Source organism: Rosa rugosa, chromosome 4 (assembly GCF_958449725.1).
Source record: "Rosa rugosa chromosome 4, drRosRugo1.1, whole genome shotgun sequence".
NCBI lineage: Eukaryota > Viridiplantae > Streptophyta > Magnoliopsida > Rosales > Rosaceae > Rosa > Rosa rugosa.
Window position 1 is genome coordinate 27151487 of NC_084823.1, and position 25459 is coordinate 27176945.

Genomic DNA, 25459 nt, shown 5'->3' on the forward strand with positions numbered 1-25459 from the left:
TTAAATGCCTCTGTGAGTGAGTGAGCAGAAGCAGAGAGTAGCAGAGTTAGTGAAGGAAGGTGTTTGGGTGAGTTATATATAAGTTTGTTTGGTGCATGGTGGCGGCGGCGTCAGCAGTGGGGTGATGGGTGAAGAAGAAGAGCAGAATGGAGCGAGGGGATGGCGCGCGTAAGAGCGTACGTCAGAGTGACCAACAGAGATGCACCATTGACCAAACGGAAGCCAGACAAAGGACGCCAGTTCCCACTACCAGAAAAACCCCCATCACACACACGGATGATGGGGCCTTTGTTTTATAGCCATGTATATTGCCATTGCCCCAGGAATTTGGGCCGAAGCCTGGGATCTACTTGGGAATCCAGGGATCTAGTTGGGATTACTATATCCAGACGGTGGCGACTATCCCCTCTTTCGGAAGATCTCAGCGTTCCTCTATCCTCTCTTTTGAAAAAGGTACTATACTATTACAAAAGAAAAAGGAAACAATCCTTGAGAATAATCCAACTTTTTCTGGTTGGGAATCCCTGGTACGGTGTTAAGTTTATACACAAACGAATGGCGGGGTTTTGGCAAAATGTCCTCCGAGGAACAATTAATATATGGTCAGTACATGAACTTGTACGTGGTCTCCGAAGACCAATTAATGTATGGTCAGTACATGAACTATTGTAAGACTAAACCGTCAAACCCTCGCGCGCGCATTGCGTAACTTCTTGTGTGATTTCTGGGAAATACATAATGAAAGACTTGGGTGGGTGCGCATTGCGTAACTTCTTGTGAGTCAAGTCATCACCGAAGTCTGATAGCAATTTCCGCGTGGCACCGAAAGTTCTAATAGAAACTTTTGCAGAGGAATTGATTATGAAGACGTGAGAGAGAAAGCAATTGGTGACGTTATAAAAAGGGCAAGGAATTATAAAGGGTTTATATGTGTTGGGAAAAATTTCTATCATAAGATTGTGTGTGTGTGGTCCTTCTCTGTTAAGGAGGTCCTTAAATATTAGATTTTCTTAATAAATTCTCTTTTTGATCACATATCCACATCTTGACTGTTCAGTTTTTAGATCCTAATGTATAAATCACTTCTGAAAATTTTCAGCTAAATTGATGATCGTTAACGTATCAAACCAGAATAAATCAACAAACGAACCCAATCTGTCTAATCTGAATTGTTCGTGTTTATAATTGTAAATCGCAGTTATAAATGCCTTAACGATTATAAATTTAGCTGAAAATTTGCAGAAGTGATCCACTCATATAGATCTAAAAACTGAATGGTTGAGATGTGGATATGTGATAAAAAAAGTGAGTCTAACGAGCGACCCCTTAAAATTACCAAAAAAAAGAATCTCTCACTAGAATGGCTCTGTGTGTATATTTTCCCTATTAATTAATTATCTCTTTCAGTTACACGGGAATAATTATTTAAAAAAGATGCGTGTCTTTGGTGTGGTGGAAAGACAGTTGTTTGGACCCAAAATGAGCATTTTGGCCTGACAAGGCGTGTCTTGGAGAAATTGAGCCAATGTCAGTGGCTCAAGCTATATATTGTCAACAAGTTCAAAATATATTATTTAGAGGCTAAATAAAACCTACTATGGAAGATTATGCGAGTTGCAAGAAAAGAAAATGATGGAAGTATGGAAATGAAAAGTCAACTTTAGCACATTTTCCTACTTCGGCTAGGAGAAACTGAGCTAAACAAGGAAGGAGGGGTGGCAGACTAACCAAACGAAATCCAAATGAGCTAAAACTTTGCAGATTAATTCTAGACATCCCAATGGTCATTTCTTATGAAGAGTGCCAGAGCTCGTTTTGAGTGGAAAACCTTCAAACAATCAGTCCAATTTTCTGCAGAAGTAAAACTGGAAAACTGGACCTGTAAGGAGTCCAGCAACGTTTTCAGCCCAACGACATAGATTTAAGCTCTGAAATTTGGACAGCATGATCTACACTCATGATGGATCATTTTATATGAAGAAGTCGAACGCCCATTCTGATTTCTTGGTAGAGATATAATTGAAGGAATAAAGGAGCAGAAAATGACTTAAACCTAACAAATTCCATTAAGTGTTTAAATACTCAAACCTAATATTCCATTAGTGTTTAAGTGCTCAAACCTAACCCATTATGATTAATTTGTTTAAAGGCCAAATAGTATTGCTTGGTAGCCTATATATAGAGGCTACAACAAGTAACAATTCACCAATTCTGATGCAGACGGATTGATAACTAGGTTTACCAGCAATAAACCTAAGCAAATGATTCTGGAGTCCACCAGAGATAAAAAGAGAATAATCTCAATTTTATTGATAAAAGACAAAAGATGCGTTCTGCAGCCTTAAGGCGGCTTATTTATAAGAAAATAAACCCTAGGGCGACTAATAATGAAACCCTAAAGCCCATGGGTAAAAACGAAAACAACCAAAAATTAACTAGGAAAACCAAAACTCCGAAAAATAGAAAAATGCAGTTTTGAGGCCCTAAACGATCCCGAAAGCCCGAAAAATGCTACGATTTCCTCCGGGCGCGATTCCCTTTCCGGAAAGGTAAGGTGCGTCCCAATCGGACTCCGAGCTGTTTCGTGTCTACTAGTCACTTTTCGTTTTCCTCCTTTAGCACGATCCAACTGTTCTTCAAATTGGGCTGTCATCCGTTCTGCATCAAATTCATTCATCAATACATCTCTAAGATGATCTAAGTCTCTCTAGAGCCACCCCTCTTCTCCTCTTATCGGTGACCACACTCCAAGTTCTAGTCTCCTCAGGAGTCGACTTTCAATGCCACCAAACCCTCTGTCAACGTACTTCGGTCCTAGTCTCCTCAGGAGCCGATTGTAGTACCACGACCACAACGGTTACAGAACCAGCCAAGCAAGGGTAACGCCCTCGCAAACCAGCCAAGCTAAAGTCACGCTTTAGCAAACACTCCCAACTTCCTAGTGATTGCTCTACTTAGTCTACAACACTAAGTATCGATTCGGTGAATACAAGAGATCACAACCAAAGTCCTTACCAGTAAGGCAAGAAGTCCTTTTTCGAAAGGCTAGAAAAGAACCTTGTGACGAGGTTGGTGCTCTCCTCGTCCACATCGTTTGGTCAAGAAGTCAGGTCAAGGGACTCCCCGACGACTGCACCCACGGTGCTGGCACGCTCGCACACTCAAAAGAGATAGTTTGTACCAGACTGGTTTTGGAGCCAAACAGTTTGGCACGCCCAGTGGGACAACACCAGAGTCTTTTTGTATTCACCATCATTGGGATGCCAGGGGAAAATCTTTACCAAAGGAAATTCCTAAAGTGAAAAGATGGTCAATAGCACCATTGAGGCTGACAAGCTCGCTCCGCTTCCCATCCTAGATTATGTAAGTTTCGAAGAAAATGTCATAATATTGGGGGGCAATAGCGAAAAATATATAAAAGAGATAGAAAGGGAGCTTGCAAGTATATATTGACCACCAAATTCGGTGGAACGCTCAGCAGAGCAAGGTGCTAGATGAGAAACTCTTTGTGATTGTCATTGGCGACGACAATCAGGTCACTTCTCACAAAATAACCGTAGAGAGTTTCTCGATCTTCAGCAAGTTTAAGTGTAAACTGGCTGTTTCCGAGATTGAATTGCCTATAAGAGGCGATCAATCTAAAGGAAAAAACCTTCCTCTCGACCAGCCCGTCGCAGAAGAAGAAAGTAGCCTGCCCATGGTTGAAACACAGCCTTACACAGAGGCTGTTTATGGAGAAGATGATCCACAAGATTGTTCTTCTGACAATAAAGTTGTCTCTGAACAAATATTTGAATTCTCCACTGACCCAGCCATATATGTGGCTACTGATCAGATGCTTGGGGGGAAAGATGGAGCCCACGTTCATTCTGTTGATCACCAAAAGAAATTTCTTAAAAATTCTAATAGCCAAGCGGTGATTAAATATGATCTAGGCGACCAAATTGTCGTTTTTGAGGCTCTTGATCATGAGAATTCAGACCAACAAGTGGTCAAATACAAAAGCCAATTTGTGGCTAATTCTGAAGGCACCATGGTCTATAATATGGTAGTTGGCGACAAATCCGATCTTGGGACACCGTCATCTCCAAAGTTCCAATTGAAGATCATGCTTCGCCAACCAACAAAGATACTTGGGGGGCAAGATTACCCCTCTCACGAGCCAAATTCCTCCAAATTCTTCAACGCGAAGTATATTTGTTCTTTTCCTACAAGCTCTCACAGGAGGGATTTTTACCCTACAAATTTTGATACATCGGAGCTTGGAGTGAAGCATAGATGGCCTCCCCCGTGGCCTTCTGGAGGTTAGCCAAACATAGTGCTGCTAACTTCTTTCTTTGTTTTTAAATTTCCTGTCAATTTTCAGTTTTCACTTTTATTTTCGTCATTTGTGAATCATAACGGAATAGGTGAAGTCTCTTTTGTTAATATTGGCCTAAACTCCTTATTGGTGCCTAGTTCATGTCTCTTAAGGTTAAGGGAGGCTTTTATTAACACTTGTTGAACTGCCTTCACACTTATGACATTTCTCATCTTAGTAAGTATAGCCTATGTGAAATGGTGTCTAGAAAAGGGACAACGTTCATGACATGTTCTTGAATCCAGAAGTGCGTGCAAATGGGCCTAAACCACTATATGGGAGTAGCTCATGCCAAAATGGATTCTGCCTCTCTTGTTCGTCCTCCCCCATTTGGCAATTTCAGTAAGGTTGCCCGAAGGATTTGAAAGAAAATTTGTGTCTAGGCGACTATACTTGGGCCGCATGTCTAAACCTTGATTCACAATGTCTTATTAAAAAAAAAATACAAAAATACAAAAAGATTTTCAAATTTGTGCGTCGCGGAGGATGCAAAAAATTGTGTTCTTGCCTAACAGTGGCTTGAACTTGCTAATATACTTAAGAGGCCATTGGTATTGGTCTGGGCACATATACAAGAGGGATTTAATATGCCTAGTATGGTATTAGCAGTGGAGGAGGTCAAATCAATATTTTTGCCAATAATTGTGGCGAAAGCTGGGTTGGGAATTGTTGGCAGCGAAGTGGCTTTAATTACATGGCCTCGCGAAGGATGGTTCGCAAAGGAATATTGGCGATTAATATATGTATGCTCACTGTTCATATATATATAATTAAGAGGGAGAGAGGCCACTGTTCAAGTAATTTCAGTCAAGCCAATACAAGTGGCTTTGGAGCAACAACATTATAAGAGCAGTGCTAATTCAAGACCTCTTCAGTCAAGACGAAGACCTTTTGACTTCGAGGTCTGGGGGGCAATGTTTGGACCCAAAATGAGCATTTTGGCCTGACAAGGCGTGTCTTGGAGAAATTGTAGGCCTGGGCATAACCGATTTACATTCGGTTTTCCGACCGTTTCGAACTGAATAATATGAGGTCGGTTTCCGAACCGAATTAAGGAAGACAAAACCCCAAAATTTCCGAACCGAAACCGACTATATGCGGGTCGGAATCGGTGTTAGAGGTTTTTCCGACCGTTTTAAAACCGACCCGACCGATTATTATAATATATATATATATATATATAATTTATATTATGTGTCTTTCACTGATTGGTTTAAGTTTACTTTCAATACACCTTACCACACTGAATCTAAATGAAACAAAGAAAACCCTAACACCCCAATAGCCGATCTCTTATTCTCTCATTTCATTGAGACTCAGATCTAGAAAAAAAAAAAAAAAAACTATCTTCTTCGAGAAAACGCGGCTGCCATCTCCAAGAATTCGACGAGCCCCAGCTGCCATCTTCGAGTCTCCGGCAATCCGGCCTTTCTCAGCAATCTCTCTCACTCCTCCGAGCTCCAAAGTCCAGTATGTGATGAAACTACTCACAATCGTCAAATTGGGAATTTAGATTGTTGGGTTTCTACTTTGATTTCTGATGGGTTATTGTTTCGTTGTTTGATTTCTCCTTTGATTTACTGATTTCGATTGTTATATGACACTGGTCACTGGATTGTTTCAAAGGAAAGGAAGCTTAGGTTTGGGCTCTTGGGTTTGGGGTGTCTCTAAACAAACAAACACAAATTAATTAGCTAATAGCTACCTTAAAGCATTTGTCTCTAGAGTGATCTAATGTATGTATATGGAGTTTGAGTTTCTGAGTTTTGGAGAAGTCAAAAATTAGATGACATATATTGTATAATTGTTAAGCAATTAGACCGTGTTCATTTCATTCATAACTTCCAAAATGGAATTGTGCATGTTGCATATGTGGGCTGGTTGAAGAAAGCTTGTGATTGTTCAATTGTGACTGGAGTAGGTCAATCCTGACATGGAATTGTGCATATTGCATATGTTGGGGTATTGTTTGTGGATTTTGTTTTTGCTCAGATCATGAAATCTGATTGGTTTTTGATTGTATTGTTTGCACTTTGTTGATCTCCCACTTGTTTTTGCTCAGATTATGAAATTAAATAATTATTTCTTCTGCTTGCTCAGGCTAAAATTTTGTTCGATCTTTTTTTTTTTGCAGATGATGGAAGGAACTCAAAGAACTCCAACTACTCAAGGAACTCCAATTGTACTGTTTGTACTGTAGGATGATGTATTTGCAAGTTTGAATGCTTATATTTGAATATTCTTGTTTATAAAGTTTTGCATTTGGATGTTGCAAATTGCAAATGGACTGAAAAATTCCAACTGGACTAAAAATTGACTTAGAGTAAGCATAAATATTGGGCTTCAAAATACAAAATTTGGGCCCATAACACAACCGAAACCGACCCGCCCCGATTCAAGAAATCGGCCCAACCGAAAATTCGGCCCAGGTGAGCAAAAAAATGGTGTTCGGTGCTAGAAATGGGATTTCCGAATATTTCGGTGGGTGTTCGGTTTGGGCCTGAAACCGACCCGGCCCGACTTTGCCCAGGCCTAAGAAATTGAGCCAATGTCAGTGGCTCAAGCTATATATTGTCGACAAGTTCGAAATATATTATTTAGAGGCTAAATAAAGCCTACTATGGAAGATTATGCGAGTTGCAAGAAAAGAAAATGATGGAAGCATGGAAATGAAAAGTCAACTTTAGTACATTTTCCTACTTCGGCTAGGAGAAACTGAGCTAAACAAGGAAGGAGGGGCGGCAGACTAACCAAACGAAATCCAAATGAGCTAAAACTTTGCAGATTAATTCTAGACATCCCAATGATCATTTCTTATGAAGAGTGCCAGAGCTCGTTTTGAGTGGAAAGCCTTCAAACAATCAGTCCAATTTTCTGCAGAAGTAAAACTGGAAAACTGGACCTGTAAGGAGTCCAGCAGCGTTTCCGGCCCAATGACATGGATTTAAGCTCTGAAATTTGGACAGCATGATCTACACTCATGATGGATCATTTGATATGAAGAAGTCGAAGGCCCATTCTGATTTTTTGGTAGAGATATAATTGAAAGAATAAAGGAGCAGAAAATGACTTAAACCTAACAAATTTCATTAAGTGTTTAAATACTCAAACCTAACATTCCATTAGTGTTTAAGTGCTCAAACCTAACCCATCATGATTTGTTGAAAGGCCAAATAGTGTTGCTTGGTAGTCTATATATAGAGGCTACAACAAGTAACAATTCACCAATTCATTCATTAATACATCTCTAAGATGATCTAAGTCTCTCTAGAGCAACCCCTCTTCTCCTTCTCTTTCTCTTACCGGTGACTACACTCCAAGTTCTAGTCTCCTCAGGAGCCGACTTTCAGTGCCACCAAACCCTCTGTCAAAGTGCTTTGGTCCTAGTCTCCTCGGGAGCCGACTGTAGTACCGCGACCACAACGGTTACGGAACCAGCCAAGCAAGGGTAACGCCCTCGCAGACAACACAATTCAACAACAATCTCTAAGATTATCCAAGCCTCTCTAGAGCAACCTCTCTAAGAGCAACTCCTCTCCTTCTCCTCTTACCGGTGACCACACTCCAAGTCCTAGTATTCTCAGAAGCCGACTTTCAGTGCCACCAAACCCTCTATCAACGTGCTTCGATCCTAGTCTCCTCGGGAGCCGATTGTAGTATCGCGACCACAACGGTTACGAAACTAGCCAAGCAAGGGTAGCGCCCTCGCAAACCAACTAAGCTAAAGTCACGCTTTAGCAAGTTCTCTCTACTTCCCGGTGATTTCGCTATGCTCGATCTACGACGTCGAGTATCGATTTATGTGAACAAGAATAAGCTCAGCAAAACCACTGCCACAAGGCACAAAGAATCCCGCGACGAGGTTGGTGCTCTCCTCGTCCACAATCGCTAAGAAGAAGTCAGGTTAAGGGACACCCTCAACGACCTCACCCGAACGGTGCTAGCACGCCCACGTAAGAAAAGAGACTGTTGACCAGCTCAAGAAAAACTGGAGCCAAACAACAGTGACTTCCTATTTCATGAATTCGAGCCCCATCAATGGTAGGAAATGGTGGGTTTAAAAAAGGGGAATTTGATTCGACACCCAAATTCACACACCCCTTTTAGAATAAACTCATCCATAAGAGTGTTTTAATATACACCCAAACCAATTAATTAGGTTTATTTAAAATAAAAAAACCTATTAAATAGGATAAATATTAAAACTCAATGTTGTTAAGAATTACTAAAGCTGCCACTATCAAATTCCCCATTCACCTATTAAATAGGATTAATAGTCAAAATCATCTAGCAAATATTATGGAGTTTGATTGACGTTATTGTTGGTATTACCTTCACTTTAGATTTTATCAGTACTTAATTTTAGGTGTTTACATTAATCTCATCATTATCATATAATGATGAATTTTTGGTATGTTTCTTCCTATATATAGAAGCTAGTGAATTCATTCGTCATTTTTTCTTTGGGTGGAGACCTTTCACAAAGTTGCATATGATTTCAAAGGATGATTTCAAACGACCTATTCATGAGGTTTATTTCATCATTTTCTTATGGGTTAGAGAGTTTCTTTCAAATAGGTACATATATCATATTCGTAATTCAAATTACCTACTCATCAGATTTATTTAGTATAATATCTTTGTTAATCTCTTGATTTTGTGTAAATCTTGAATTGGATGGATGTTTAGTTATTAGAAATTTCAATTTATGAATCTGGTACAAAACTTAGTTTCATTCCTTCAAAATAGAATCGTTGTTTCTAATTACCAGATACTTAGATTGCTTTAATATATATGTAATACCTATGATTTAGATGTTTGTTTTTGTAGTTTTAAATTATTTGTGTGACTCTATATCATAGGTTGCTTATTCCATGACCTATAGTATTGACAATTAATATACCTATAATTTAGAGAATATATTTTGGATATATGTATGTAAATCCTAATAGAGTTTTACCTTTGAAATAGATCTATGAAGGTAATTTGCAATTGTATAAGAGCAACTCCAACAGCTTCACTATATTTTGATTTTTCTCTACTTTAGGGAAAAATAAGCCTCTTTTGCTCCAACAGATTCCCTATAACTATTTCTACTTTAGGGAAAGTGAGGAAAGAGAAAACCAAATTCCCTATATTTACAGCAATCTCTAAAAATTTAAGGAAGAATATGGAGATTTTAGAGATTGCTGTAAAATAGAGAATCTGTTGGAGTTGGAGAATAAAAAAATGCTAAAGCTTTGACTTTTACTTCCCTATTACACAAAAATTATAGGGAAGCTGTTGGAGTTGCTCTAAGGAATCACAACATGCAGGGCACTAGTAGTTGGGAGATTTTTGAAGACTACATTGCAAAGTGCTAGTCGAGATGACGGATGAAGTGTTATAATGTTCTTTATATTAGGTTCGAAAATGTAAAGTTTATATTTCAATTGTAAAAACAAATTTAAAATTGTTTATTTCAATACTGGATGAACATCATTTACGGTTGTACTCATTGTCCCTATTTCAATAAATTTTTAGGTTTATTCCTTCAAAAAGAATGTGTATTTAAATTACCTTGATATTAGAAATAAATTTCTTAATATTGTAAAGTTCATTTTCAATTGTAAAACAATGAATGATAATAATGAGTTTACTAAATTATAGTGCAAAAACTCTTGCACATTCAAAATTATTTAATGTGCCAAAATTAAGGGATAATTATATATTAAGCAAACTCTACAGTTACACATTAACTATTATGTGGTCCTTGACCACCCCATAGAATCAGGCACCTATGTGGAGAAAAATGTAGGGGCGGAAAAAAAAATATCTTAAAGCAATCAATCTACATCAAGTACAGTTTACATGGGCTAATTACATTAACTCGACCATTTTAGAAAATTAATGAATATGGAATGATTGTATAACTACACCTATTAGAACAGATACGCAAAATAACATACCTTAATGAGAGGATGTTTAATCATGTCGAGAAAGAGAAATATTTATATAATAGGAATATAACAGAATTTGATGATACACAAACATATTTATTAAAAAATAGCAAATATATGGATCACATCGGAAAGGAAGAAATATAGGATAATTAAGGCAATTAATCGTTTTAAATAAGAGAAAAATCAAGGATTAAATTGATTGTATTAAATTCTAAATATTTAAATTCAAAAAATAGTCAACAGCTATATTTGAAGAATATTTTATTTATTCAATCAGAAGGGCAAAAAAGTCAAACTAAAAATCGTGAACTATTTAAAACCTATAAGGAATGTTCAATTATGTGAATTGGGTGTAGATTAAAAGAAAATATAGGGGTGGGTTTTTCTTAATAGGAGCTTTGTTTTTTGGGTTTTTATCTAATTTTCTCTTTAAAAAAAATATCATTTAGGATTTTTTTTTGAATAAATCATTTAGGATTTTTTAGTAAACAAAATTATTTAAATAAGTATTTTCATCAAACTACTCTTATATAAGTCTAGGGATGGCAAAAATCTCGAGCGAGTAGGTTAATCGGCCCTAATGGGGAGAGAAACGGGCCTAATCGGGTAAGGAAGATAATTTATTCCGGTCAAAATGATAATTTATTCGGTCAAATCTTCCGGCTAATAAAATGATATTCTTAACCTTAATTGTCATTTTTAACTTTTTTTTTTTAGTAAAGCCACGAGGGCGAAATAATGTATTCATCACAAGCCAGAATAGGCTGTTACATACCCTTCCGCTGACATTTATAGACAGACAAGAAGCTAGTGATAGTACCCACAAGTGGTACGTACATATAGTCCTACTCATTATATATGTAAATGCGTAGAGGTAGCGGATACCCTCTTTCGGTACTACTCCAGAGGCGCTAGAAGTACATAGAGTATTCCTAATACAAGGAATTTATTGTAATTAGACAAACTAATAACATAGGGATGGGCCTAGGGCAAACACCCCAGCCCACCATAGAAGCCCAAAAAGGACAGCCCCATGAAAAGAGGCTCAAACTCGGGTCCGGCAAAGATTGGTTTGGCCCAACCTCAAACTTCATCTTCCTCAGCCGATTGGCCATGCGTACAACTCTGGCGTAGTTCCAGCGGTCTCCACCGCCGCACCCCAACGTCGTCCCAACGACCCACGCCGCAACAACCCCCGCCGCCACTCCCTAAGTCGCAAAGCCCCACCGAGCTACGCCGCTACAAATGCCGCTGCAGGATCCTCCACCGCCGCCCAGTCACCTCCAACTCGCTGGATCTGGAAATCCCTCGATGAGGTACCCCATCCATGTACACACAACCACCGGCCTGAAGCTATTTGTTCGGACTCGCCGCCAAGCCATCCAACCCAAATCCCGAGCCAAAACCTTCTCCAAGAAGCTCCCAGGCATATTTAGAATCCCCGTCCGACAGCAGCCCCTCACCAGCGAGGCGAACCACTGCCGACAATGAGCGCCACCGGACGAGAAACAAGTTTGCAACCCTAGATGCCGATCAGTCCGAGTTTTGCGGAGCTATACTAGTCTCTTCTCTCCTTTGTTTTATTTGTATTGTCATTTTTAACTAGATATTATATTTCGATATTAAATTCATGTACTTGTTTGCCAGCGTGCCACGCGTTTTAGAAAAGTCTTGTATGGAATGAGTCCACTTATACGGCAGTAGAACTTTCCGATATGCTTCTTCACGTTTCTATCCTGATAGAATTTAATTTTTGTTTTTGTTTTTAATATATGAGAAAATCGATATAACAGCTACCACCAAAAGGGTTGCTGATATTTCTGTTACTTATCTCTTTGTAGCCATTACAATTTTGTATCCCGCAAATTATAAAGCAAATAATTTTCCTCTCTCTGTCCTCAAACTCTCAAAGGTACATTCTGATCTTTACTGTTTCTATTTCCTTACTCAGCAAAGTGATTTCAATTTCAATTTTTGGTGAATTTATATTTTGTTGTTCTGAATTTATCCCAAAATTATATTTTGTTGTTGTTATCCTTGTTGTTTGTGGATTTCATTTTCTTGATACAATTGTTGAAAATACCATCCGTAGGTATTCCTTGTGTACTTGTGTGTTTGTCTCTTTAATTAGTTAATTAATTTAATTATGTGATGTTCCAACTTGTTTCAGCTTTTCGATAGAGTTGATTGACTAGATTGAAATCGTACGTAGTGATGGCAAATGGTGAAGATCATAGTAGTGCTAATCATACTTCGATTCTTATAGAAGAGAAATCGGACATTCTTAATTAACACATTGAAAGCATGAGTGCAAAGCTTCGTCCTGATTCACCCATGTTTCCAACAAGCTGCATCTTCAGAGTTCCCCAGCTGCTTCGGAGACATAACGAGGAGGCATATCAACCTTTTATAGTGTCAATTGGACCCCTTCACCGAGGAGGCGAACAATTTCAATCCATGGAATTGTGAAACAATGGTATTTATATAACCTTCTCTCAAGCATGAATATAAGTTTGCAAATATTCATTGACCGCATTGATAAGTTTTTAGAACAAAGAAAAGAGGGCATTATTGATCGGTTTGAGAAACACGCGCGGAGTTTTTATGCAGAACACTACATCATATTAACCGGAATGACTTCATAGAAATGATGATCCATGATGGTTGCTTCTTTTTTTTTTTTGATGATCAAAAGGCATCCACTTCATGTAAATATAGATTCAGTTCATGGGATGCAGCCCATCTCTATAAAGCAGAAAAACAGAAAGGGAAAAAGCATAGAAACACATAAGAGACACGTTTAACCAGTGTTCTGCAAGCCAGCTGCAATACCCTTCATTGTCAAGATAAGGGTGTCCTCCAAACCAGGGGCGTACTCACTTGTTGGGTTCAGCTTCACAAGTTCATCGGCTGGTTTGTTCGACTCCGTAATCTCCTTGGACAGATGTGGTCGCACAGTCACATGGTAGGTAGGATCTCGGATCCTTTTCAGTGTATATGCTTGGCAAACATTAATTGAGGGTGGTGATGTATGAATCACGCAGTCGGAGTCTTTGCTTCAGGTGGGGGTCCCCTTCAAGAAGATCCTTGTGTCCAGCAATCTGCAAGAGATATTTCTGGGTTTCTGCATAGTCGGCTCTCAATCGCTCTCCGAATGACCATAGGTCTTCTGAAACAAGGAGTTTATCATACAAAGCAGCAATTCCGGGGTTTCCCTTGGCAAACACCATTTCAACCAAATCAATGGTGACCCTAAAGAACGGCCATTGATTGTACGTATCCTGCAGCATGTGAAGGTTCCTAATGTCCTTCGCAATGACATATTTGAAAGCTTCTCCAAAGCCTAACCACACAGGAAGATGGAACCTCGTTTGTGTCCAGGCAAAAATCCATGGGATTGCACGAAGTGACTCAATGCCTCCACTAGGCTTTCGCTTTGACGGGCGACTTCCAATGTTCATCCGACCGTACTCCAGCTCTGGTGCAGCAAGACGGAAATACTCGACGAATCTGGGTTCTTTGAAAACAATAGAACGATAAGCCTCTGTAGATACAACAGCCATTTCATCCATAAGTTTACGCCATTCTGGTTTTGGTGAAACTGGGAAATGCACACGGTAGCTTATCCCTTACCATCATCTCTTGGTTGCTTCTTGATACAACTATTTCGGAATTTTATTCACGATGAACACAAGAATATTAACATTAATGACCCAATATTCAACATGGATTGCATGTTCCAACATATATGCCATGACCTTTTGCTGCTAGAAAATCAAATTCCTTGGTTTGTTTCTCAAGTGTTTATATGCCATTACCCGGGAGATTTACCCTAATGACCCCTCCCTCCATATACTAATGCTCACTGCACCTCACAACCGCCCTTAGCACATAGTTGCAAGTTCTATGCAGGCTATCTTCTTGATAGAAATGATCATGATGATGATGAGATGATTTTTGCACATACTTGATCTGATAAGAACATCCATAGTTTTTCCATTCAAAGAATTTGTACCTTCCGATACAAAATACAAGAAATGTCTCTGGATCAAGAAAAAACCAAATATATATATATATATATATATATATATATATATATATATATATATATATATATATATATATATATGTGGGTCAGAAATTCCTCCTGCTACTACTCTGTCACAGGCAGGAATTAAATTTGAAAGTGGCTCCCTTGATAGCGAAAGCATACTGAACATACAATTCAAACGTGGAGTTCTTACTATTCCACAGCTTGAAATTGGAGAACTGACCGAGCCATTGTTCAGGAACCTTATTGCGTTTGAGCAATGCTACCATGCATGGTCGTTCTCATCACATAACTTCTTATGCTGTCTTAAGGGATAAACTCGTCGGTTCGAGCAGGGATATGGAGTTTCTTTGTGAGAAGAGAATAATAGGTAACTGGCTGAGAGCTGAAGATGGTTCTCAGTTCTTCAACAAGCTTTACAATGACATGCACGTCCCTTCTCAAAAAGTTCTTCTATGATGAACTCTGTGCTGAAGTGAATAGATACTATGAAGTTACTGTTGAGAATCGGTCAATATGTGAAGTCGAAAACACAAATAAACACAGCACACCAAGAGAAACAACCACAGAGATACGAGCACAAGAACACAGATTTAAGGTGGTTCAACAAAACTTTTGCCTACGTCCACCGGGCAGAAAAACGATCTTCCACTATATTTATAATGGGTTACAACCAGAAAGAATAAGAAAACAAGAACTCTCTTCTCTTCCTATCTCTCCCTTCTTCATATTCGGAGTCCAATTATAGTCGCGCCCCTAAGGGAGAGGGCGCCAAGAGCGAAACCCTAAATCTATGGACAATTCTGGACGTTTTGGTCCATATTCTCGCTCTAATGAGGAAGGTCACCGCAAAATAGGCGGACACGGAACCAAAGAGGTCAACATGGAAAGAGAGAGGGAGGCAACGCCTCTAGCCATGTTGGTGGCGCCACTAACACTAAAAGTCATCCTAATGACGCTTTCAAAGCACCTCAATCAATGGAGTCTGAGCACAGAGATGAATGTTTCCGATGTGGAGTATCCGGTTATTGGGCACATATTTGTAGAGCTCGTGACGAAATTGTCACCGCCTACAAAGCATATTGTGAAGCAAGAGAAGCTCACTATGTGGAACAAGAAGATCAAGAAGATGATCTAGAGTGAAGGGTTGAAGACTTCAAATCTGGTTGGGATCAATAGATCGCCAATTCTGTTTAAGTCTTTATTTTTCTAAGAGATGTAATAGGAAATTGGCATATACTTTGTAGTAAATGTCATTGGTTTAGTTTTTCTTCACATAAGCTCATCCAAAATGAGTATGATGTCTAGGAAGGTTTTGAGATAAGTGGAACTTAAGCGAGCTTTGCTCCACCGACATCTCTCTACTCACCTGGTCATATTTATTTTAGAGTTACCAAAAGAACTTAAATGACTACCATTGTTTTGCATTAGCTAGTACTTGGATTAGATTCTCTTAATAGTTAAGAAACAATGATGTACTCCATTGATTTATGAATAAAATTTCGAGTTCTTTTCATTATGGCTCCATTTTGATTATGAGCATATTAATTTGTGACTACGATGGCTGGGCCATCAGTATTAGTTAGGGCTGACACTTGGTTTGGTAATTACCAAACCGACCGAATACGAACCGATGTTTTAAGTTTGGTAAACTGACTTTTTGGTAACCGATACCGATAAAACCGAAATCGAAAATTACCGAAAAAGTTGGTTTGGTTTTGGTAAATACCGAATCTACCGATTATCTAAATATTAGCTTTATATACTATGATTTTCAATACACATACATGTATATTAATAAATAAACATAAAATTTTTCATAATAGTATGAACATTACTACATATACTACATTAATAGTACATGTATTTTAAGTAACCTAGTTAAAGATAGTTAAATAACCTAGTTTTATTAAAAATGACTCAAACTTGATGTCATATATACAAAAGAAAGCTATAATTAGGAGATGAGTACAAAGTTTACGACTATAATTAAAATTGAAGAATCTAGTTTTGTTCGTTCGAATTTTAATTACAAAGAATTAGTTATTCTAAAGTTGGTAATACCGAAAACCGAAATACCGAATTTGGTAGTTATGATTAAAAACAGAAAATTTTGGTTGGTAATTGGTAGCTCAATTTTGAAACCGAAAGCTTTGGTTTTGAAGTTGGTAATACCTATAACCGATTCGAACCGACCAAGTGACAGCCCTAGTATTAGTTCAAGGACATGGAATAGCCCAAGTTCCTTTTGCCAAATGGCACCTTGATTAATGTCACAAAACTCTCTACGGTCTTAGGGCAAAATGCACCCTATCTATTCGAGACAATAGATTGCAAGCAGAAATGCATGTAGAGAACAGAAAATAGTTCCTTTGCACTACCTCTAATGATTGCGGACAAAGGTGCATCTTAGAGAAGTTTATGTGTCTCTCTAGTGGACTCTATGTCACTATTCGAGCTACTAAATCCAATAAAGTTATGAGAGAAGATCTCTTGAATTTAGACACATATTGACTTTGTCACGACAGGATGGGTCATCCTAGTCGTGATATGATGATCCGTCTACTAAAGACTTCACACAGACATCCATTCTTTCGAGTCAAACGAAGCAAAAATCAAATATCGATTCTCGGACTAAATGTGACCGTCGGCGGCGACGCAGACCTAGGGCCGCCACTGTCCCCTTGACAATGCCATAGAAGGTGTCACCCATGGCCATGACGCCATGGATGTTAATCCCCATGGCTATGGTGCCATGAATGCCACTTCCCATTTTTCTAACGCCATAATGGGTGAGGTAGTCACAAATTTTGCTTCGAATAGCGCTTCAGAAGCTCAGGCCTAACCAAAATCTTCATTGGTTGCTTCACTTAAAATTAATTTTTGTTCAAACCCAGTTAAGTAAGATAAATAGTGAAGTAATTTTAGAATTTTCGAATCTATATAGCCAAAAAAATTCTAACCCAGTTGAATAATGACCAGGCTTTCCTTGTTGGTAAGGATTTTGGAGCTATGCCTGCATACATAGTAGCTGCTCTCCATCCTGATCGAGTAGCTGGTCTTATATCACTAGGTGTTCCTTTTATGCTACCAGGTCCGACTGCTGTCCAAAATCATCTTCTTCCTGAAGGTTTCTATGTATCAAGGTGGCAGGTATAAAACATCTTGTCATTTTCTTGATCGACAGCTCTTTTCCCTAGATCTGCATCAGTTCTGATCATTTCCAAAGCTGAGTTATTGCATATGCATATGCTAATTAAGCTGTTACCTAATTCAGGAGCCAGCTGGGAGGGCAGAAGCAGATTTTGGCCGCTTCGATGTTAAGTCAGTGATAAGGAACATCTACATTCTCTTCTGTGGAAGTGAGGTTCCAGTAGCTGCTAAGGATCAAGAGATCATGGATTTGTTTGATTCAGCTATTCCTCTACCACCATGGTTCTCTGAAGAAGATCTTTCAGTCTATGCATCTCTTTATGAGAAGTCTGGATTCCGTTTTTCATTGCAAATTCCATACAGGTAGGAAGAAACACAACTGTTGCATTTACTCAGTCCTAATCATGTTCAATTATTTTCCTTTAGCCCCTAGGATAAGAACACTTGGAGTACTGATTTCATATTTTTCTCAAAATAACCAAAAAACAAAACAAATAAAATCATATAATCATAATTCTATATGAAGTAGAATATCTCCATCAGCATAATTAATTGTATTTGAATTGTTTTCAAATTGTTTTCATTGATGCAGGAGTTTAGCAGTGGACTGCGGTTATACTGATCCAAAAGTCTCTGCTCCAACACTGCTTGTCATGGGTGAGAAAGACTACATCTTCAAGATTCCGGGGTTTGGAGATTACATACGAACTGGGGAAATGAAGCATTTTGTGCCTGATTTGGACATTAAATACATTGCAGAAGGGAATCATTTCGTGCAAGAACAACTTCCAGAGCAAATTAATCAGCTGATTCTCACTTTTCTTGGAAAACATGGTATTTGACTTTATATTTCTCTACGTGCCTGGAGAATTCGAGGAAGAAAATTAATGTTCTGTTAGTGTATGCTAATTACATTGAATATTTGGGGAAAAAAGAAACTACTTGCTTTGTTAATAAATCTTGTGATCTCCATCTGATTTGCTACTTGTTCTGAGAACTATGTTTATGAAATATGATTTCCTGTATCTGAGCACTATTCCTGGGGAATAAGTTCAGGCTATGGATATGAATCATTATGGGGAGTTTGTGTAAGAATACTCACTCCACACCTAGGCAAGGTTGGATACAGTTAATAGTTTTAGAATGCATATGGGTGCTTTCACTGTGTGGTTGGCATGCATTGAATTTGGACCTGAAAAGGAAGATTTGGTCATTCATGATGACCTTGATCCAAAATGGGAGTTCAGAGGACATACATTGGAGTATATGTTTTGAGATCGAGAATCTCAAAGAGGAATTAGATATGATTATCCGGTTAGGATTAAATGAAGATTTCATTGCTTCAACTGTAGTTGGAAGTACAGTCTTCTGATGCTAGAAATGAATGTGTTTAGCAGGGTCATCAGAACTCAAGTATGTCATGTTGAAATCTGGTTGAGATATATCCAACCTTGAATGTCTTTATGAAGGCTATTGGCTAATGTTTTCAATAAATGAATTTCTCTTTTAGCAATTTGGAGTCACCTTTGTGATACTTGATGGTGAAGAGAATGTTGTATTCAACATTGTAATCCATCTCAAGTGAATGATATCCTCTGTTGTATTATTTAAAAGTACCATGTTTCAATATATCAAAACATCAATCTGTTTTGCAAAAGATTAAACTCACATATCCTCCTACTAATTTGGTTAGATTTTCCAACCATAAATGGCCTTGAGATAACCTTGCAACTATATATAAGAACAATAAATTAGCCATCGGAAAAGAGACTAGGATTTATAGCAGCTTAAATATATCAAGTATTTTACTTTTCTTTTTCTTTTCTTTTTTTCTTTCATTGATTTCATTCAAGCATGGTATATTTGCATGAGGATAATTACATGCGTGATGAGCAGCACTGTTAATGAACTATTCCTCCGTAGTAAGCTTACGCACTGCAATACTTGGTACCTCATCCTCAAGAGGAGCTCGATTTGATGTCATTCAAGTGGTAAGAATATATACTTAGTAATAATTACAATAATGCTAGGTGAACTATTTTTTTGGATACCACATGTATCTCACCTCATGTGGTTGGTGATGTGTCACATCCATGTCATTTAATGAAATTATGTGATAGATTTGACTTTCTTTTATATCAGCTGTTCCATATATAAGCTAGGATGTATGTGGTATCTAAAAAGGTGGTTTACTTAGCATTACTCTAATAGTTATGGTTCAAGTGCATCATGCTGATATAAGTATAAATTTTGTTTGGTTTGGTTTGGTTTGGTAGGGGGTGATAATAAGATTGTGAGTGTTTAGCATCTTGAAAAAGAAGTGATTTCTTATGATTGTCCACTGGTCAGTGCTCTTTCTTTTTCATGGAGCATTTCTCCCTGGACCTGTAAATGGATCGGATTTTGATCCGGACCCGATCCAGATCCGTGGCTATTGGACGGGTTTGGATCGAACATTTTGATCCGTTAATGACCCGAATCCGTTAACCCGTTTATTTAACGGATCAAATACGGGTTTAGGTCGATCCGATCCATTAATGATCCAACCCGTTTTCGTAATAATAAAATATTATTTTTATTAATATATTATTTTAAAAAATATATAAAATATTACAAATTTTTAATACAATGTTTTTGTAGGAATCTAAGCATAAACGGCATTATCAAAAAAAGATGTCTAAAAATGGACATCTCCCAAGATTCAAGATACATTATCAACAAAACATGTCAAGAATGCCAAGATTCCAAGAAGCTTTATCATTTATCAATAAAGGTTTGCATGTTTAGTTGACCAAAAGGGTAAGAACGGTGTAGAACAATAGAAATTTAAAAATATATGAAATTATAAACGGATCGGATTAGCGGATCGGGTATCCGTTAATCCAGCGGATACGGATTTGGATCGAGCTATCAATGATCCGCCGGGTTAACGGAGCGGGTTTGGATCGAGTTTTTTCTTTTAGTAAACGGATTTGGATTTAGGTTGATCCGATCCAAACCCGGTCCATTTACAGGTCTATTTCTCCCCTCCTTTGTAGGTATCTCTTTGAATCTATGCAACTGATATGACAAAATCTGAAATTTCAAATCACCAACACATTTGAGAACATATAATAATGTGCAGACCAACAATTAGTATATCCATTTACTCGGTCTTCCAATTTGAAATATCTTTAGCTACCAGCTAGCTAGAAATAGCAACCCCTGTGGATTCATTCATTTAATTTATACTATCCTGGATCTGTCACTCCTTTTTCCTCTTCAAGTTTCATGTCCTGCAATGTGATGGAACTAATTTTTTAGAGCTTGAATGTTAATCCACTCCCTCTCCATTGTAAACAGACTAATTTAAAGAGAAACCGGCCAATAATTTTGGATGCCATACATACTTTAAGCTTAACCCAAATACTCACCAACCAAAATAATATTTTAATTACCATTATTTACTCAATCCATGCCACCAGTGTAAACTAATATGCTCTTATCAGATCACAGAGAAAATACTAAAAATACTGTTAAGCAGTTTCGTTCATTATAGATTGTTTTTTGTTGTTGTTTTTGGATGACTTCAGATATGGTACTTGGTATATTCTATTTTCCCTTTCGTTGTTAGCTTTGGATGACTTGATGCACCATATATAGACTAGAAGCTAGGCGTGCAGACTGTGCAGTAGCCAGCTTCCTTGGTTTCAGCATATTCTTTCAGGATACTTCTATTCATAAAGGACAAAATTATTTATCATTTAAGCTCTATAAAATGATGCGAGCAGTTTAAATCCAGGAAGCAATTGCTCTACTGCATTCCATGTCCTTTGCTTCATTTCTATGCACTAGCTCAATCAAACAATATTCAAGTATTTTATCAATCTGTCGTGGAAAAGATCGAGCACTAAAGCTTCATGTAGCTGAAATTGGAAGTAGGAGGACTAAAGCTTCATGTAGCTGAAATTGGAAGTATTTTATCAATGGAGGTAGGAGGACTAAAGCTTCATGTAGCTGAAATTGGAAGTGGTAAGTACATGTACATGCATCGTCCAAGTATCCCAGCTGTTTGAGTGTTTCCACTCATTACAAGTGATAATTTATAAGTAATGACAACTATTTACTAATTCCAAATGCATATTGTCAAGTTATGTGCATATGATTGTGAGCATGTATATGGTTCTACATTTCATGCTTTCAGGTCCCACTGCTGTCCAAAATCATCTTCTTCCTGAAGGATTCTACATATCAAGGTGGCAGGTATAAATCACATATATACGATCATTTTCATGATCGACAAAGCTTTTCCCTAGCCTGCATCAGTTGTAAACATGAGCTATGACATTATTGCATATGCTAATAACGTTGTTACATAATTACAGGAGCCAGGGAGGGCAGAAGCAGATTTTGGCCGCTTTGATGTCAAGTCGGTGGTAAGGAACATCTACATTCTCTTCTCCAGAAGTGAGGTTCCAATAGCTGCTAAGGATCAAGAAATCATGGATTTGTTTGATCCAGCTATTCCTCTACCGCTAGGGTTCTCAGAGGAAGATCTTTCAGTCTATGCATCTCCGTATGAGAAGTCTGGATTCCGTTTTCCTTTGAGAGTTCCATATAGGTAGGTAACTAATAACAAGAAACAAACTTGTTGCATTTACTACTCCCACACCAGTTTGCAACCATTTTCACATTCTCCTTAAACAGCACAAAGTATCATATGTTCTTAATTCAACAATATTTCCATAAGCATACTTAACTGTATTAGAAACTGTTTTCATTTATGCAGGAGTTTAACAGTGGATTGTGGTTATACTGATCCAAAAGTCTTAGCTCCAACACTGCTTATCCAGGGTGAGAAAGACTACCTCTTAAATTTTCCCGGGACTGAGGACTACATACGATCTGGGGCAATGAAACATGTTGTGCCTGATTTGGACATTACCTTCATTGCAGAAGGGGGTCACTTTGTGCAAGAACAACTTCCAGAGAAAATTAATGAGCTAATCCTCACTTTCCTCAACAAACATGGTATCTGATTCAACGTTGCTCTATGTTCCTGAGGATCAATTTAATGTTGTGTACGTCTGGGGCTAAAAAGGCAGGGCCTCACATTGCATATTTGGGAATAAATTAAGAAACAGTTTCTCTTCTTATTAGTTGATGTGATCTTTGTGTGATTTGCTACTTGTTCTGAAAATATATTTTATGTACTTCGTTTTTCGGTATTCGAGCATTTTTCCTGGAAATAAGTCCAGGCAAAGTGGCTCACATAGGGAAAATAGATTGTGAGAAATTTCTGTATCCTTCCTATATTATGCATCATTGCGTGTCAAACACTGGTCCTCGATCTATCGTCCATTATGCATCTTCATGGTTCTATGTATCAGATATCATCATCACTTCATCAGGGAAATTCCTTTTCCTTTCTCATCAATACTGGATCTTGTAATACAGGTTTTTGTATAGATAATAAGATAACAAGACTTGTAGTGCTCATAATATACTAATAAAGGAAACCAGAGTGACCTAATAGCCTTGAAGCAGTCTGTTACAGAATTCACATTGTAAAAGTATCCAGAGCGTTAAATACCAAATCACAAGATTAAAACATAATACTCGAGTTCAGCTAAGTCCTAACTGTAGAGCTTCATCTTTATGAGACGTCGAAAGTCAACATAACAGAGCTTTTTCTTACTAATCTTCCAATCAAGAGGTAAAAATTTAAACACCATTATGTACAGGGAATATCAATGAATTAGAAATAAGTGAAAAGCTTATTTATCTGGAACTTTGGTGCATGCAATGATGCAAATGAAAATCAACTAACATTAAAATGAAAATTAGCTTCTCAGCGAATCAAACTATATAAAAATAAATAAATAAACCCCTCTGCTTGAGTTTTTGTTTTTTTTTTTTTACTTTTTAAAATTTCAAGCTTAAACTCTCTGCTTGAGTCGTTTTTTAAGCTTAAGCTTAGCTCGGATGGGGAACATACTCAAATTTGAGCTGGGTGGGTAAGTCTTTGTTTATCTCAATCTTAAGTCACACTGCATTTGTTAATCTCACTTTTTGCTGAGGAGCTCCATCTTTAAGTCTCTCATTCACCTCTATTCACTTTTTTCTGGCTCCATGTGTAAAATATTGGAATGGATTCGTAATCAAGAAATGTGAAATAAAGAGTTCCTAATCAAGAAATGAGGTGGAGGAGAAGCAGTCCGACTTATCCAAGAAATTCCCTCCAGGATGAATCCAATCATAGTGGATCTAAGTAAGGCAGAATCGGGTTCAAGTCAAGAAATGAGCCGAGACTCCGAGAGAGAGGTGGCCCAATCTATTTGAGAAATTGCTCGAGGGGATTTAATCCCCTTGAGATAGATTTGGGTAAGGCGGAATCGAGTTCAAGTCAAAAAATTGGCCGACAGAGAAATTTAGGTAAGGCGAAATCCCCTCGAGGTAGATCTAGATAAGGAGGAATTAGTTAGCTCGACTGAATATGTAGCAAGCGGGTGCCATATTATGGGTGATGTTATAAACCCATTAACGCGTGAGTTGCAGAAGTTGCACAACACTATGTGTGAATAAATCTGGATATATGTAGATTTAGTTGTTATCTAAGTTACTGTACGGCTATACAAATATGAAGTCCCTATTTTTTCTATCTTTGATAGCAAGGGTTTTTGCCCTCTTTTTGGTTACTGTCTCCAATTTACTTAGGTGTTTGAACATTGATTTCATAGGTTAAGAGGCTGTATGGTGTTTGAAACAAAGGAAAGAGTCATTCCATGTGTATGTTACCTTCTAATTATAACAAGAGAAGCTAGGTTGCTTCTCACTTTGTGTCTGTGGGCATCTCACTTCTTTTAATGTCACAAATATATCTTCTTCTTTCAAGTTGTTCTTGCAGATGGGAGCCCTGGATCTCTCTTGAATACGATGCTAACATGGTGTAGAATACCATTTAATCCTAATGTTGGTCGATTGTGTTAATAAGAGCAGTTGACTCATAGGTGAGGATTCTTTAACACCCAGCTTTGCAGCTCTCTGCTAATTGTTGTAGTTCTCCCACATCGCTTATGTGACCAAGTACGGAAGCTCATGAGACTATAAAAAACGAAGCACGATAATAAAATAATCATACCTTTCTCGGCCTTTTGGCTAAGATCAAGTGTAGTATCTGTTCTTATCAGTTTAATATCTGATACGTGGATCAATGATTCACACGATATTAAATTAATTTTTTTAAGGGGTGAGTCTATCACGGTAGCTTGCTACTGGGGCTCACACGTGTCATCCTTGTCTTGCACTACTGCAAGGTTTGGCGCACCCTACCAAAACAAGTCAAAGTTTCAGTTTTAACCAGGTTAACAGTGTACAAGCCCCTTGTCTTGCACTACTGCAAGGTTTGGCGCACCCTACCAAAACAAGTCAAAGTTTCAGTTTTAACCAGGTTAACAGTGTACAATTGGCTTGTAATCTGGAATAAAATGTAACCAAGAGAATCTCTAAATGCTGGTTAAATCAGTCTGCTTAATAGAACAGTAAATATAGTCTGCAACTAAGCACAATAGGCAAACAGCAGCAAGTTAAAACTTGGGTTCTGATAATGTGTTATTTGCTGCTCTGTTTACATAGCCTCTCTCTTAGCTCTTTGGTGGCTTATGCAGATCTTGATTTCTAGTTTTCTCTTATATAGTCAACTACGGACAGTTGACAGATCGAAAGCATTTGAATCTCAATATTGAAGGCAGGCATCCAGTTTAGTCTGGCTAGCTAACACATCAATATTAGCTCGTCGAAGCTGTGATGACTGTATTTTCATTGCAGAAGCTACAAAACCCCATAACAATCTGCTGTACTTGCCCTACAGAAAGGTAAGTAGCAACACTAACGGTTGCAAATTTACTTTTAATTGGTTTCCTAAATTCTAATCCTAAATTCACAGACTCGGCGCGTGCCTTAGTTTCGTTAAAA

The 25459-nt window shown here is 38.0% G+C and overlaps 2 protein-coding genes, 1 non-coding gene and 1 pseudogene across 3 annotated transcripts; 3 read left to right on the forward strand and 1 right to left on the reverse strand.

The window, feature by feature from the left end:
- Positions 1-12480: 12480 nt before the first annotated feature.
- Positions 12481-14622, reverse strand: LOC133744578 (phosphoenolpyruvate carboxylase 1-like; annotated as a pseudogene).
- A 2456-nt stretch (positions 14623-17078) lies between these two features.
- On the forward strand, positions 17079-18348 carry LOC133744579 (uncharacterized). The gene is made up of 4 exons (XM_062172669.1): positions 17079-17150; positions 17336-17506; positions 17631-17869; positions 18099-18348. Exons 1-4 carry the CDS (start codon positions 17079-17081, stop codon positions 18346-18348), a joined length of 732 nt encoding a protein of 243 aa, XP_062028653.1.
- Positions 18349-21305: 2957 nt separating this feature from the next.
- On the forward strand, positions 21306-22814 carry LOC133746340 (uncharacterized). Its single transcript, XM_062174525.1, has 4 exons — positions 21306-21517; positions 21690-21748; positions 21871-22106; positions 22275-22814. Exons 1-4 carry the CDS (start codon positions 21472-21474, stop codon positions 22522-22524), a joined length of 591 nt encoding a protein of 196 aa, XP_062030509.1. The 5' UTR covers positions 21306-21471; the 3' UTR covers positions 22525-22814.
- A 1808-nt stretch (positions 22815-24622) lies between these two features.
- Positions 24623-24817, forward strand: LOC133707596 (U2 spliceosomal RNA). Its single transcript, XR_009845210.1, has one exon. It is a non-coding gene; the product is annotated as a U2 spliceosomal RNA (small nuclear RNA).
- The last annotated feature ends 642 nt before the right edge of the window (positions 24818-25459 follow it).